General features: G+C 43.1%; 1 protein-coding gene across 1 annotated transcript in view; it reads left to right on the top strand.

Moving 5' to 3' along the window:
- The window catches only part of LOC141166589 (immunoglobulin superfamily DCC subclass member 4-like), a 117,140-nt gene extending 103,052 nt beyond the window's left edge, over positions 1 to 14,088 (top strand). The window contains exons 16-20 of the mRNA XM_073653420.1: positions 1,433 to 1,570; positions 6,964 to 7,069; positions 7,755 to 7,983; positions 11,256 to 11,420; positions 11,508 to 14,088. Coding sequence (XP_073509521.1) covers positions 1,433 to 1,570; positions 6,964 to 7,069; positions 7,755 to 7,983; positions 11,256 to 11,420; positions 11,508 to 12,008 — 1,139 coding nt within the window. The 3' untranslated portion in view covers positions 12,009 to 14,088. The remainder of the gene's footprint in view (positions 1 to 1,432; positions 1,571 to 6,963; positions 7,070 to 7,754; positions 7,984 to 11,255; positions 11,421 to 11,507) is intronic.
- Positions 14,089 to 14,555: the final 467 nt, after the last annotated feature.

Raw genomic sequence — 14,555 nt, 5'->3', positions numbered from 1 at the left:
AAGTCACCAATTCTGCATTTATCACCCACTCCTGGTTTTGGCTCCCACTCCTGAGAAAAAATACTGACCAAATACTGATAGTGGGGCCGTGGCCTAAGGAATATCCTCTATATGGCTATACTGCCTTTGTATAGCCGGCATTTTTTCTAGCGGTTGGAGAACCATTCCATTAGATATGTGTATAAGGCCTCATTTAGACATCTGTGAGTCATGTATGTGTTTTATCTGAGATATCCATCGAAAACTCATCGTGGGAACTTAGCGTCATTACGGCATTATGACGCTCCTCGATAGACCCCCTTCTTTACTTTCACTTTCTAGTGGACTTGACCTCTCCATGTTTTACATTCTTCTTAACAGGGAATCTGTCAGCAGGTTTTTGCTTTGTAATCTGAAAGCAGCATAATGCAGGGACAGAGATCCTGATTCCAGTGATATGCCACTGGGCTGTTTGTTATTTCAATAAAATCAGTGTTTTTTTGAGCAGGAGATTATCCTTAGAGGACTAGGTGTCTGGTGCCATGTAGTCCTGCTCTGTATAACCTCGCCCCTACCACTGATGGCGGCGTATGCACAGTGTACACTGAAAGTTGATATTTAGAGAACTCGTAGATCTGCAGCAGAGAAAACTGTGATTTTATCAAAACTGCAGCATGCAGCTCAGTAAGTGATACATCACTGGAATCAGGGTCTCTGCCCCTACATTATGCTGCTCTCACATTACATAACAAAAACCTGGTGACAGATTCCCTTTAATATCCATAATGTAAAGGAATTGGGTTCTAGGTTTTAGACATGTGTGATAAATATTTGGATAATGTTATAGTATGGGTCATTATGTATACAGTGATAACCATAATGTTTTTTTTTATAGAATAAAACATATTTTTATTCATTCTTTCATTTATTTATTTAGTTATTTTACTCTCGATTGGTGACCTGACCCTGCAATCCTTGAAGGGTTATTCACAGAATTGCAAGTTATCCCCTAGTCATTGGATAGGGAATAACCTATTGATCGCTCATGGTTTTACCGCTGGGACCTTTGGGTGTCCAAAATAGGTCTGAAGCCCAGTCGTGAATGGAGCAGAGGTGCATATACTCGACCTCCGCTCCATTCATTGTCTATGGATCTGCCATATATATACAAGCACTTGTACTTCGCTTTCTCTGGCAACCCCATGGACTGCTCCATTCAAGACTGGGCCCTACAGATCTGTTTCAGACCCCATTTTTGGGAATGCTGGTGATCCCACCAGTCAGACCCTCAGTGTTTTCTGTGATCTAGCAGTGTCAATTTGTGACACAGACATTTTAGTTTCATGTATACAATATATAAACCCTTGCGTTTCTGTAGGCCGTATTGGGTGAATGTATTGTAGGGGTCTCAATCCATTTTTGGTGTTAAGACAATATGTTTTATTTTACACAGGAAACATATTCAGTGCAGAAGTGGATGGCTTACAAAGTGGGACCAAATATTACTTCAAGATGGGAGCCAAGACAGTGTCAGGCTGGGGGCCATATTCCAGTGTAGTAGGAGTCGAGACCTTGCAGCCAAGACCTCCAGGTATATAATATCTTGTTTTGTGCGTTCTACTGTCTGTATACATTCACTTGTCTAAAAATATTACACAACTAGAAGACATTACACCTTCCTGTACACGACTAAATATCACTATGGTGTGTTTGCTATGACAAGTAAAGCCCCACATACAGGTGCTTCTCACTAAATTAGAATATCATCAAAAAGTTAATTTATTTCAGTTCTTCAATACAAAAAGTGAAACTCATATATTATATAGAGTCATTACACACAGAGTGATCTATTTCAAGTGTTTATTTCTGTTAATGTTGAAGATTATGGCTTACAGCCAATGAAAACACAAAAGTCATTATCTCAGTAAATTAGAATATTTTATAACAACAGCTTGAAAAATTATTTTAAAATCCGAAATGTTGTCCTACTGAAATGTATGTTCAGTAAATGCCCTCAATACTTGGTCGGGGCTCCTTTTGCATCAATTACTGCATCAATGCGGCGTGGCATGGAGACGATCAGCCTGTGGCACTGCTGAGGTGTTATGGAAGCCCAGGTTGCTTTGATAGCAGCCTTCAGCTCATCTGCATTGTTGGGTCTGGTGTCCCTCATCTTCCTCTTGAAAATAGCCCATAGATTCTCTATGGGGTGAAGGTCAGGCGAGTTTGCTGGCCAATCAAGCACAGTGATACTGTTGTTTTTTAACCAGATATTGGTACTTTTAGCAGTGTGGACAGGGGCCAAGTCCTGCTGGAGAATGAAATTTCCATCTCCAAAAAGCTTGTCGGCAAAGGGAAGCATGAAGTGCTCTACAATTTCCTGGTAGACGGCTGCACTGACTTTGGTCTTGATAAAACACAGTGGACCTACACCAGCAGATGACATGGCTCCCCAAACCATCACTGATTGTGGAAACTTCACACTAGACCTCAAGCAGCTTGGATTGTGGCCTCTCCACTCTTCCTCCAGACGCTGGGTCCTTGATTTCCAAATGAAATGCAAAATTTACTTTCCATTTACTTAGTGTCAATGACTGCATTCTGGACATCTGTCAAGTCAGCAGTCTTCCCCATGATTGTGGAGCCTACTGAAACAGACTAAGGGACCCTTTTAAACCCGTAGGAAGCCTTTGCAGGTCTTTTTTATTAATTATTCTAATTTACTGAGATAATGACTTTTGTGTTTTCATTGGCTGTAAGCCATAATCATCAACATTAACAGAAATAAACACTTGAAATAGATCACTCTGTTTCTAATGACTTTATATAATATATGAGTTTCACTTTTTGTATTGAAGAACTGAAATAAGTTCACTTTTTGATGATATTCTAATTTAGTGAGATTCACCTGTACGTCTCACTATGAAGGATCACTTTAAATTACCCCTCAGTACACCACATTTTTATAATGGCAAATAGTAGAAAAATAACATAACGTTTAAATTATGTTTTTATAGTAAACCTATTTTTAAGAATTTAAAAACAAACTATGCTTTTCTCCCCCTTCCCGGGTCCGATACAAACCCTTTGCCGCAGTTCCTAGTTTGTTATTGCCTGCAGTGCTGATGTCACATTGACAGCGTTGTAGCCAGTGATGGAGCCCAGCAGCTCTGAGCAGCTTGTGCTGGCAGCTCGGGCAGAGCTGCCCAGCTCAGGTTTTGGCTGTAGGTAGCGCTGTTGATGTGATGTCAGCCCTATAGACAAAAACAGACAGCGGCGAAGACTGTGGACTGGATGCAGGAGGGTGAGTAAGGCATGTTCTTTTTTAAAACAAACTGAAATTTCCCCAAACCAGAAAAAAACCCTTTAATTTTCCATATTACTAGGAAAAAACTCCTAAAATGTAGCATTTTAATCACTAGCTACTAGGTCTAATATTAGTCTAAGACTTTTTTATTTGTAATGATGACGTTTTAGCAGTCTTTATATTACAGACAGGATTACAGTAGATAACACATGATCTACTAATCACAATAGGTGACGTCACAGGTCACCTCCTCCTCCTCCCTCCTCCCTGCACAATGACCTCTGGACAGGTCACAGAACATATCTATAACACTCCCTTGTAGAGGTCAATGAACATCCCAGCCGTTGTTTCCTATGTCCATGTGGCTGCTTTAAAACATATCTCATACTCTTAAAGAGGACCCTTCACCAAATCACACATGTTTTAATAGTGGCTGCAATATGTAAATGAGCTGTTAAGATCTATGGGTATGGTCATAGATCTCCGTCAGAATCTGCTTCCAGAACTTATTTTAAATGAAAGGGTGAGACATGTAACCAGTGCGAGACATGTAATGACTGACAGTCTGCTCTCCTGATCTACATGTCTCACACTGGTAACGCCGCCTTTCATTTATAATAAGCTCTGGAGGCAGATTCTTAGGGAGATCTATGTCCGGCCCATAGATCTTAACAGCTCATTTACATATTTTAAAAAAACATGGATTTCTCTGGAATAAGACATCAGATCGCAAATATCAAGGTATCATGTTATTCTGCTTCCTATGACCTACATTCCCATACAGGCGGCTTAGGAGGGTTGATCCTACTGACAGATTCCCTTCAATGAGAGTGTCGGTCAGAAATGTCATAAATCTCAGGCTGCTTTTGTTCTGTATCACCCTTCCCATCTATGACTGCATACCTCTCCACTAAAAATCTGGGACCCAAGATCCACTTAAGCTATCGACTACTGGCTCAGACACTTCTGAGTTTTACTATTTATTTTACTCATTTATATAGCGCCAACATATTCCACAGCACTTTACAGACATTACTATCGCTGTCCCCATTGGGGCTTACAATCTACATTCCCTATCAGTATGTCTTTGGAGTGTGGGAGGAAACCGGAGGACCCGGAGGAAACCCACACAAACACGGGGAGAGCATACAAACTCCTTATTACACTGTAATTTGGTGTCTACTCTCCGTATCACATTGCCTGGAGGTAACGGCTACGAATCGGTCGCAGTCTACACGTGAAAGGTTTTATTACTTCTATTATTTCACCACAAAAGCTAATAACATATAAATTTAAAATCAATACAGAATTTCTTATCCTGACATTAATGGGACCTATTGGTGACAGGTTATCAATTACGCTGAATTATTAGATGGTCACATAACAGTATTTAAAGAGGACCTGTCACCAGGTCAGAAGTGACCACTTTTTGCTCTTATTTTATCCCCATTGCTCCCCTGAGTATTAATTTTTTTCCTTTCTTAAATCCGCCATACGTTTCTAAAGATATGGACTTTTTTATTTAGTGCTTGTTATACCAACGGGGTGTGGCTCAGAGGGTAGTAATGCAGAGCAGTCTATAGACACGAGCCAGTGAGTCTTTTTAGCCATGCCCCTTTGGTAAAAACCAAAGGGAATGTAGGTTGTGAGCTCCAATGGGGACAGTGATGATCAGGGCTGTGGAGTTGGAGCCCATTTTGGTGGAGTTGGTATAAAATGGACTGACTCAGACTCCTAAAATATATAATAAATTGGGTACAGTAGTCCAATGCAGTTTGTGGGGAATATTTTTTCATAAGAATTTGGGAAAGTTATGAAATGTCCTATAAATGTCTGTCCTATCCCTGATCTAAGGGTCTAGACTTTTAGCTGAGATGAATCTGTGCTACAGTAAATTTATCACTTAAACATGAGCCATGTATGAGGGAGTCGGAGTCGTGGAGTCGGTGTCATGGAAATTGAGGAGTCAGAGGTTTGGTTTACCGACTCCACAGCCCTGGTGATGATAATGTCTGTAAAGTTCTGTGGAATATAATATCGCTATATAGGTGAGTAAAATCTACTATATAATCGGCTTATCCCGTCTGTCTGTCCGTCCAGGAAATCCCGCGTCGCTGATTGGTCCGGCCGCGGCCAGACGGCCGCGACCAATCAGCGACTGGCGCAGCCCGGCCGCGAATTCGCGCCGGATTTGAAACACGCAGGCCACCGTCGGGAGATCAGCGGCGACGCAGCCAGGAGATGACCGGTGCTAGCCGGTCATCTCCCGGCTGCTCGCAGCAGAAGTACCCCGACCGGCGGCCTATGCGGCGCCGCTCCCCGGTCCTCCCTTCACACTTGCCGTCGGGAGATCAGCGGCCCTAGCCGCTGATCTCCCGACGGTAGCGGCATGGAGGTCAGTGGCGATGCAGCTGGGAGACGACCGGCGCTAGCCGGTCATCTCCCGGCTGCTCGCAGCGGAAGTATCCGCACAGGCAGCGCCGTTCCCCGGTCCTGACTAACACGGTTCGCTGATTGGTCGCGGCCGGCGGCCAATCGATTTTGACGCCAAATTTAAACACGCTCTCCGGCCAATTGGCGCCGGATTTAAAATAAGTACGCCACCGTCGGGAGATAGCAGGGCTGACTCCGCCCATGTGGTCATGAGCAGAGGTAAGGAAAGAAGGTGAGTATGTGTTTATTTTTTTAACTGTGCTGTGGGGATGGGGGAATGAGGAGGTCATACAAAACTAGGATGAGGGGGCAATACAAGCCAGGATGAGGAGGCCATACAAGCCAGGATGAGGGGGCCGTACAAGCCAAGATAACGGGGGCCATACAAACCAGGATTAGAGGAATGACGGAGCCTTACAAACCACAATTAGGGGATGAGGGAGCCATACATACCAGGATATGGAAATTTAACAGTAGCTGCTGCATTTCCCACCCTAGGCTTATACTCAAGTCAATACATTTTCCCATTTTTTTGTTGTAAAATTAGGGGTCTTGGCTTATACTCGGGTCACCGTGCACAGGCAGCATGTGACCCCCAGCTGGCTCTTGCTTCCGCTTATGTCACCACTATTTGCGGCTGCAGACAAGGGGTCTCCTGTTTCGCGTTCCACGGTGAGTGATGAGCTGTGGGCGGGGTTATCCCCCATCCCGTCACACCCGGTATCCACCGCACGCGCATTCATTGACAGAGCTTGCGGTGGATGCTGGGTGTGACACGATGGGGGATAACCCCGCTCACAGCCCGTCATTCACCGTGGTACGCGGAACAGGAGACCCCGGCTGCAGACGCAAATAGTCGTGATGTAAGCGGAAGTAAGAGCCGGCTGCAGCCGGGGGAATTACGTGCTGGCTGTGCGTGGTCAGCGATGTTGTCACAAGCAGTATTGACAACATGACGTAATTACAAAATTCATTAGGGGCCCTGGGGGGGATACATTGGGGGGTTAATTTAAAGTAGTGCACAACCCATTTAAACACTTCTTCGCTGATTAGTCGCGCCCGGTCGGCCGCATACATATTCTAGAATACCCGATGCGTTAGAATCGGGCCACCATCTAGTAAATGAATAAGAATAGATAATCTGGAGAAGGTCATCTAAAAATGAAATGCTCCATATGCAATGAAAAGTATCTCCATGCTTGACGATCCACATCCGGCTCATTGTACAGTTTTTGTTTTCTCAGATGTCCTGGATATGAATTCTGTTACTGGTATCATTGTGGGTGTCTGCCTGAGCCTCCTGTGCCTACTTCTCTGTATGTGTGCTAGCTTCCAGCAGGGCAAGCAGAGGTAAGTAATGCTACTCCTTATACTCTGCATGTGTCTAGTAGGGTCTATCAGCACTCAGACTTGTTGAGTTGTACGTATGGCGCTGTCAGATGTGAGCATTTCTTCTTTTGCCTTTATCGTTAAATTGTGTGTACTTGCAAGTATCCTGCAAAAAGATTTTTAAAGAAGAAACTTATTGAGTTGATTTAGAAAAGTATTGAGAATTATGACAAGCGAGCATTTGGCTTAATGGCTATTCAGTCTCTTGTACACATGGCCACTCAAGTGGAGATATAACAGCTTTCTATAAAATCCTGACATTGTTGCAGATATGACTACTTTTCATATTATCTTAAATTTTTAAAACTTCAAAAGTGCTTGTTAAAATGAGCAACTTTGCTTTTTACTTGTTATTAAATACCCTCTCCATTCTCAAGAACAAAGGGATTTTTATTTTTATTGTTTGCTGCCCGTTGTCTAGCTTACCGGCCACATCTGCATCCTATCAGCGGTGGCTGGTCTAATAGGTAAGGTGCGCTGCGCTTACAAGTTCTTCTATATGTAACACACATTGACTATCTGCCCAGTGTATTTACAGCGCATGTAGCAGTGATTTTACTAGGTAACCAGATTCACTCTGCTTTTATGTTGCTAATCTTATGTAAGCATTGTATTTGTCATCTGTTTCACTCTTTCTATTATTTAGGGAAGTGGGATCCGATCTGGGATCCAGATCTACACGGGGCCCATCATCCTATCAAAGGGCAAGACAGGGGTCATGTTCCCAAACTCACTGCCAAGACTCCCATGAGTTGGAGACATTGATGCCTCCTGCACAAGAAGATACTTCTTCCCTTCCAGTTACTGATGGGTTAGGAAGCCATAGCCTTGTTTTAAACCCACCAACAGAGGACAAAAATCAAGTGAAGGTGAAGGTAGGTATATATCTGTATATATATGTGGTACATACTCATAAACGACTATAGAAGAGTGCAAGAAAAAAAAATTGATCATGATATAAAGGATTTGAAACACCTTCATTATGGAGCACAGTAGTATATGGGAATAAAGCCTCCAACTAGAGGAGGCAATCCACTAATGAACAAGCTTGCACAAAGTCATCTTAAGTAAGGCAGCAAGGTGGTCAGTGGGTAGTACTGTTTCTTTGCAGTACTAGGGTCCTCGGTTCAAATCCCACACAGGACTATATCTGAAAGGAGTTTGTATGTTCACCCCTTTTGCGTTTGGTGTTCTCCGGTTTCTTCCCTTAAACCAAAAGACATACTGATAGGTAATGTAGATTTTGAGCCCCAATGGGGACAGTGATGGTCATGACTAAGCTGTGGAAATGAATGATGCTATATAAGCAAGAAAAACAAATAACCTCAATGAACCTGAAATGTATACATGTGCATCCCTCTTTATATACTGTATGTATATAAAAATAAAAGAAACTAATTCAAATTGTATGGTTTTACATATCAGGACCTGATAAAATAATTCTGGTCTTTACAAGATCTTAAAATTAGGTAAATACAACCTCAGATGAGCCCGTGACAAATGACACTGTGTCATTATGTATTTACCAAAACCTAGACCAAAATGCAGAAGCAGTGTGTGAAAAATTAATGACTAGAACCACATGTATAGTACCCACAACCTGGGAAAAAGGGATCCAGGATATGAAGAGATTCATTCAACAATTATTAAAAAGTAGTAATTTTATTGCCATTCACTTTCAGTCTTTTCCTAATTGTACTGCATGAACTTGAACATTTAACATGGTAACTCAGGCCTTTAGAGTCTGAGCTGTAGCTCTTGAGTTTTTTTCTAATTCTCTGAGGATTGCATGGTCTGAACTTGGGGTAAATTTTCTGAGACATTCATTGTCTTGAATGTTTTCCACTTGGGATAACCTTTCTTTTGTATAGTGATGGACTACAAATTGCTTGGAAATTAAGTTATAACCCTTTCCAGATTGATTGCTTATGTAGTATCAATGCTGATGACTTTCCTTCTTGGCACTGTGTTAGCACATGCCTGAATGCTGCAGACCAGCAAACTGCCCGAGCTTCTGCCTTTAAAGAGGTGGTCACACTTTCTGATGAACAATTAATCAAGGGCATTTAATTAGCACCACCAGGCTGCCACATAACCTTTTAATTCCTATGGAAGCAGTAAGGGAGTAAATAATTAATTGCACTGTAATTGTTCCTGTGTTGTTGTTCGTCTAAGGTTGTAGTAAGACTATGTTAAGACTTTCTGAAGACCAGATATTTTTTATTATGTCCTGATACATAAAACCATAGAATTCAAAGAGGATGTGTTTCGTTTTTCTCATAACTGTGTTTGCCTGGAGATTTCCCCAACTAGTAGGCTGAAAACATCCATGCAGTTCTTTGGCATTTGCTGGGCAGGTATACATCGCCAATCTCTGTTTTTTGTTATAAAGCTAATGTGCTGCACTTTCCTATACTGGGACGAGGTCTGGTGCCTTCAACCAACAAACACAGTCAAATATCTGGGTCTACTGCGCATGGAGTGGTCCTCTCGGCCAGATTTTCAACAGCAACATCCATCATACATTTATGGCGGATGTGTGCGCTGCGTTTATGGAGCGGACTAAGGTGCTATGTTAGGCCTCTTTCACACGTCGGTGTCTCCAGTACGTGCGGTGACAGTTTCCACACGCACCGGAGACACTGACACATGCAGACCCATTCAAATGAATGGGTCTGCTCACATGTCAGTGTGTTTCCACAGACCGTGTGTCCATGTGATCCACACGTAGACATGTCTGGTTTTGGTCGGCAGCATGGATCACATGGACCCTTTGAAGTCAGTGGGTCCGTGTAAACACGTACTGCACACGGATGCCATCTGTGTGACACGTACCAGAGTTTCGGCGGTACAGTTAGCGCTGTTCCCAAGCTCCGGGTGCTGAACGCTGCCCTCATCATAGTCCCCTGCTGGCGCTGTGATCAGCAGCAGCAGGGGATAATGATGAGAGTAGTAGTCTGCTCCCGATGTCTCCACATGTAAAAATAAGAATAAAATAAAAAATCCGTTTACTCACCTGTCCTAAGTGTCCCCCACTGTAATCCATGCCACTGCTCAGCAGAGGAGCCAGGAAGAATGACTCCTGCAGCGAGTGATCTGGAGCTGCGCTCAGCGAGCGGTGTCTTGACACTTACTGAGCGCAGTGGAGGTCTGGAGCCCGCTCACTGAAGGAGACATTCTCCCCGGCTCCTCGGTGTGAGCGGTCGCACGGATTACAGTGGGAAACACTTAGGACTGGTGAGTATATGGATATTTTTATTTTATTCTTATTTTTACAGGTGGAGACATCGGGAGCAAACTATTACTCTCATCATTATCCCCTGCTGGTGCTGATTGCAGCGCCGGCAGGGGACTATGATGAGGGCAGCTTTCAGCACTCGGCGATTGGGAACAGCGCTAACTGTACTCTGATTCCCAAACGCCGGTACGTGTGATCCTGATGCGGCACACAGGCGGCACACGGTTGCCACACAGGTGCACATGGACACGGATATCTCCGGTACTGGTTTTTCCAGTACCTGAAATATCCGGACATGTGAATCTGGCCTTATAGAGACAGCACCCTTCTGCATTCGGAACTACCTTTGATCTCAGCATTTCAACCCCTTAAATGCTGATGTCAATCATGCTTTACTCATCCTCCCTGGATCCAGTGGAGAGTTTCGGCCGCTCCTCCCATTATCTACTGTTGTCTGCAGCGCTGACATTACATGGACAGTTTTGCAGACAATCAGTGGCTCTGAGCAGCTTGTGCCATCAACTCGGGCAGAGCCGCTGAGCTCAGTTATTGGCTGTTGTTATTGACGTGATGTCAGCGCTGCAGAGAATGAGTGAAGCATGGTTTGTTTTAATGAAAAAAAACTGCAGCTGCGAAACAAGACAACAGGTTTGTACAAAGACGGGGAGAGTGAAGCGGGTGCTTATTGGCAGCAGAGATTGCACGACATAACAGTGTCACGCAATCCCCAGGAGAGCCAGTGCCGACACCGCTGGAACGGCTCCGACACCAGAGGTGAGTATAGCTGTTATCATTCTTCAAGGGGGAACATAGGGATTGATAAGAGGTTGTCCGAGTAGTGGAGAACTCCTTTAATGCTCTCAAGAATAAGGTATTGACACCATTATCTCCATATTCTGCTTCCTTCAGCCTTCATGGAATGGATCAGTCACTCAGAACTGGGCTAATCACATCACCAGCTATGCTGATACCATCACTGGAGACCTGACTTGTGCTGCCAATGGATCGGCGAATCATATGACCTCTGGCGGTCTAAGGATGGTCTTACATGACATTTCCTATGAGCCACATAAGGTAAAATTGTCATTTTGATGTGTTGGCATAAATATTTTGTTTTGGGCTGATATACGCCATACTGAATCCTAATTTGTTTCTCATTAGGTTGATATTGGAAGAAATCACAGGCATCCATCTCAGAATCAAGTGGAGGCTGACGTCATTGTACACTCTGATTTCTCGGCTTCAGAGCGCAGCGGGCATTGTGCTGGGCTGGACTCCGAAGAAGAGGAAGAACTTAGTTTGGATCCAGACAAAGTCCAGGCTGAAACTTGTTTGACTCTGGTCTCTAACCCTCAAACTCAGTCCATGGTGACTGAAAATGGAAGCCAAGACTGGAGCAGCCAGTCATTAATGGCCATAAGTACAGAACAAAGTTTAAATTCAATGGCGGCAAAAAGCCAGCACATTGCCAATGGCATCCAGTGTGCCAGGAGTGTGGACTTTCAGGAGAATCAGGCCGTTATGGGCTTACCTTTCACTGTGGACAGTGGCGATCCATGTCCAGAAGATGTGACTTTAACTTCTAAGGCACAACAAGAACTGCCTCTAAGCAATACCCCAGACTCTCTACAACCACTTAACCCAGAGGAGATTGTACACTGAATTATGATCTTGGGCCTAAATGAACCTACAAAAGAAAGGATTTACTGATTTGGGTACAATAGTCATGATATCACAGATCACAAACCATGAGAATATTCCGCCATGTTGTGCAACTAAAGCCTGTTTTGACTTTGATTAATTTTCTGGCAGTCTTGTTGCAGTACGCAGGCACTTCATAAGATGGAGAAGGGCTATAGGTAGCAGTGAATTGCATACCTGGGCACTTACTATAAAATAGTCTGTGGCAGTGTGTCCTCTATGGAGAAGAACCTAAAGGCTGTAGCAGAAAACTGTTCCTACAAAACCAAATTCCCCTGGAGATAAAAGTAAAGGCTATTACATAGGAATCTGTGTTGTGCACCGTGTGCTGTCGCTTTATGGGTCAGGCTGAAACCACCAAATAAGTTGCCTTCTTGTACTTGTAGTGCAAAACCAATGAAACAATACGTTTGCGTCATGTGTACTGCCTTTGCACTGACAGTGCTTTCTGAAAATGGTAAATGCCATCTTAGATGGAGCCCGCAGAGGCGTAGCTATAGAGGGTGCATACAGGTAGCGGTCTGAACTGGACCCCCATTCCTGTTGGTGTCCAATAATCCCTCTGCCACATGAGGCGCTAGTATTATAAATGGCACATTGTAGGTGGGCGCTCTGCTATAGAGTTTGCATTGCTATAGAGTTTGCATTGTCACCCAGGAGCCTCATCCCACCACTATGAAGATCAGTGCCTCCCTGGTCTCATTAACCCTTACACATACTGTATTTCTTGTCTGATGTATTTTATTACATCCGATGTCTGTGTTATATAATTTCCAGACAGCCTTATGCCCATTTACTGCCCAAGGCTTGTTCACATTCCTAATGCCATCCGATATGGATTATTACTGTAATTCACCACTTTTTGTTTCTATAACTTATAGCAAATATTGCTGGACGACCATGAACCAAGATGTATACCTCTATCCGTCACATTGATCACAGGCTTGCACTGCAGCTTGGTACCCCCACACATTATTGCATGAGAAATTGAGGACTTATGGACGGTGCTAAACCTTACCCTTCTGTGACTTTGGCCCCTTTCGTATGCACTCTGTGAGTGCCCCACCAACACCTCCAGGACTCTTTTCTAAACTTGTAGGTCTTTGGCACTCACCTGTATTTTTTTATTTGACATATGTGTATGCCATTACAGCCCCGTATCTGTTGAGTTCTCAGTACAAGTGTTAATTGTTGATTTTTGCTATAAGCCTTCTGGACTGCAGTTGTATACATCCATCGCTAGGTCCATCTGAATGTCAAGAGAGATGCAGCCAGACTTGGCAGAACATGCCTACAACAGGAGAATGGCCACCATCATGTCATGTACTGTGGCCTAGATCCACCAAAGGTCATTAAATAAAACCATGTTTAAGTCATTAGGCTCTGCTCACACCACTTCAAGAGTTTATATTGAAGGTAGGAAGATCTGGAGGATCTCCTGATGTAAACCATGGACTTAAATCGTGTCTACCACCAACCTAGGGCTGCTCTTTGTATTTAATAAAAGAGTGGGCAGTCCCAGACTATTAATTTTTCTAAATATAAGATACTTTCAAAACACTCTCTAATATTCCCCAAAAGGGTTCGACATCTGGGTTGTGGGATCCTTTTGTGCACTTTTGTAAGTAATTGATATTCAGTAAATTCACCGGTCTGGGGCTGCCCCCTCGATCATCAAATAAAAAAGGGGAGCCCTAGATTGGTGATAGATACTCTTTAGGCTGTGACTTATCACCATTGTATAGGCATTCAGTGGGATTTGTCACTAATAGGCTCCTTTTATAAGTTATTTTTTGCTATATCTATATATTGAATATTGCAAATTAAAGGTACACATAGGCCAAAAGGACACTCATCTGACCTCTGTCTAAAGGATGGAGCCCTAAGGATATTTCTCCTATACACAAATTGTAGGCTCTTAACCTGATGTGAGCAGGGACTTAGTGATGTTTAACAATCATTTTTATCAATTTACCTGAATATTGTTTATAATCTTTATTATACAATGCAGGGAAAATAAAATGAATGAGATCACTGCAAAGAGGTTTAAGTCTGAATAATCATTGTGGAAAATACAAGGGGTATGTATATAGGAGTAATGAACATGAGACGAGTTATGGGCTGAGTGACCAAATATTCCACATTATAGCTTTATCAATTAGGAAGAGCTTAATTTATAATATTAATGATATAGTGCTGAGTTTATGAGCTGATGCATATAAAGCCTGCTGTCCCTGTGAAATAAGGGGGTATTGACAGGAGCTTGGTTTAAAGCAGATCTGTCTATTGTAGAATTGAGAAAAAGATTTGCTCTGCCGTGGTCCAACGTCCAGTTACATCCTCAATGGCAGCCAGTCAAACCCTGCGACAATGCAATGCTGAGTGAGTCCCAGTCACTATTTTCCACAACAAACTTTAATGTAATAAAACATAACTGTTATTTTCACTTCATTATAATTTCCTATGTTGAGCACACAATTAAAAATTGTGAGCAAAGTCTGAACATAT

Source organism: Phyllobates terribilis, unplaced genomic scaffold (genome assembly GCF_046119375.1).
Source record: "Phyllobates terribilis strain yellow unplaced genomic scaffold, ASM4611937v1 Scaffold_11__3_contigs__length_659146591, whole genome shotgun sequence".
Taxonomy (NCBI): domain Eukaryota; kingdom Metazoa; phylum Chordata; class Amphibia; order Anura; family Dendrobatidae; genus Phyllobates; species Phyllobates terribilis.
Note: the sequence above shows the minus strand (reverse complement) of the source record. Positions and strands in the feature narration are given on the sequence as shown.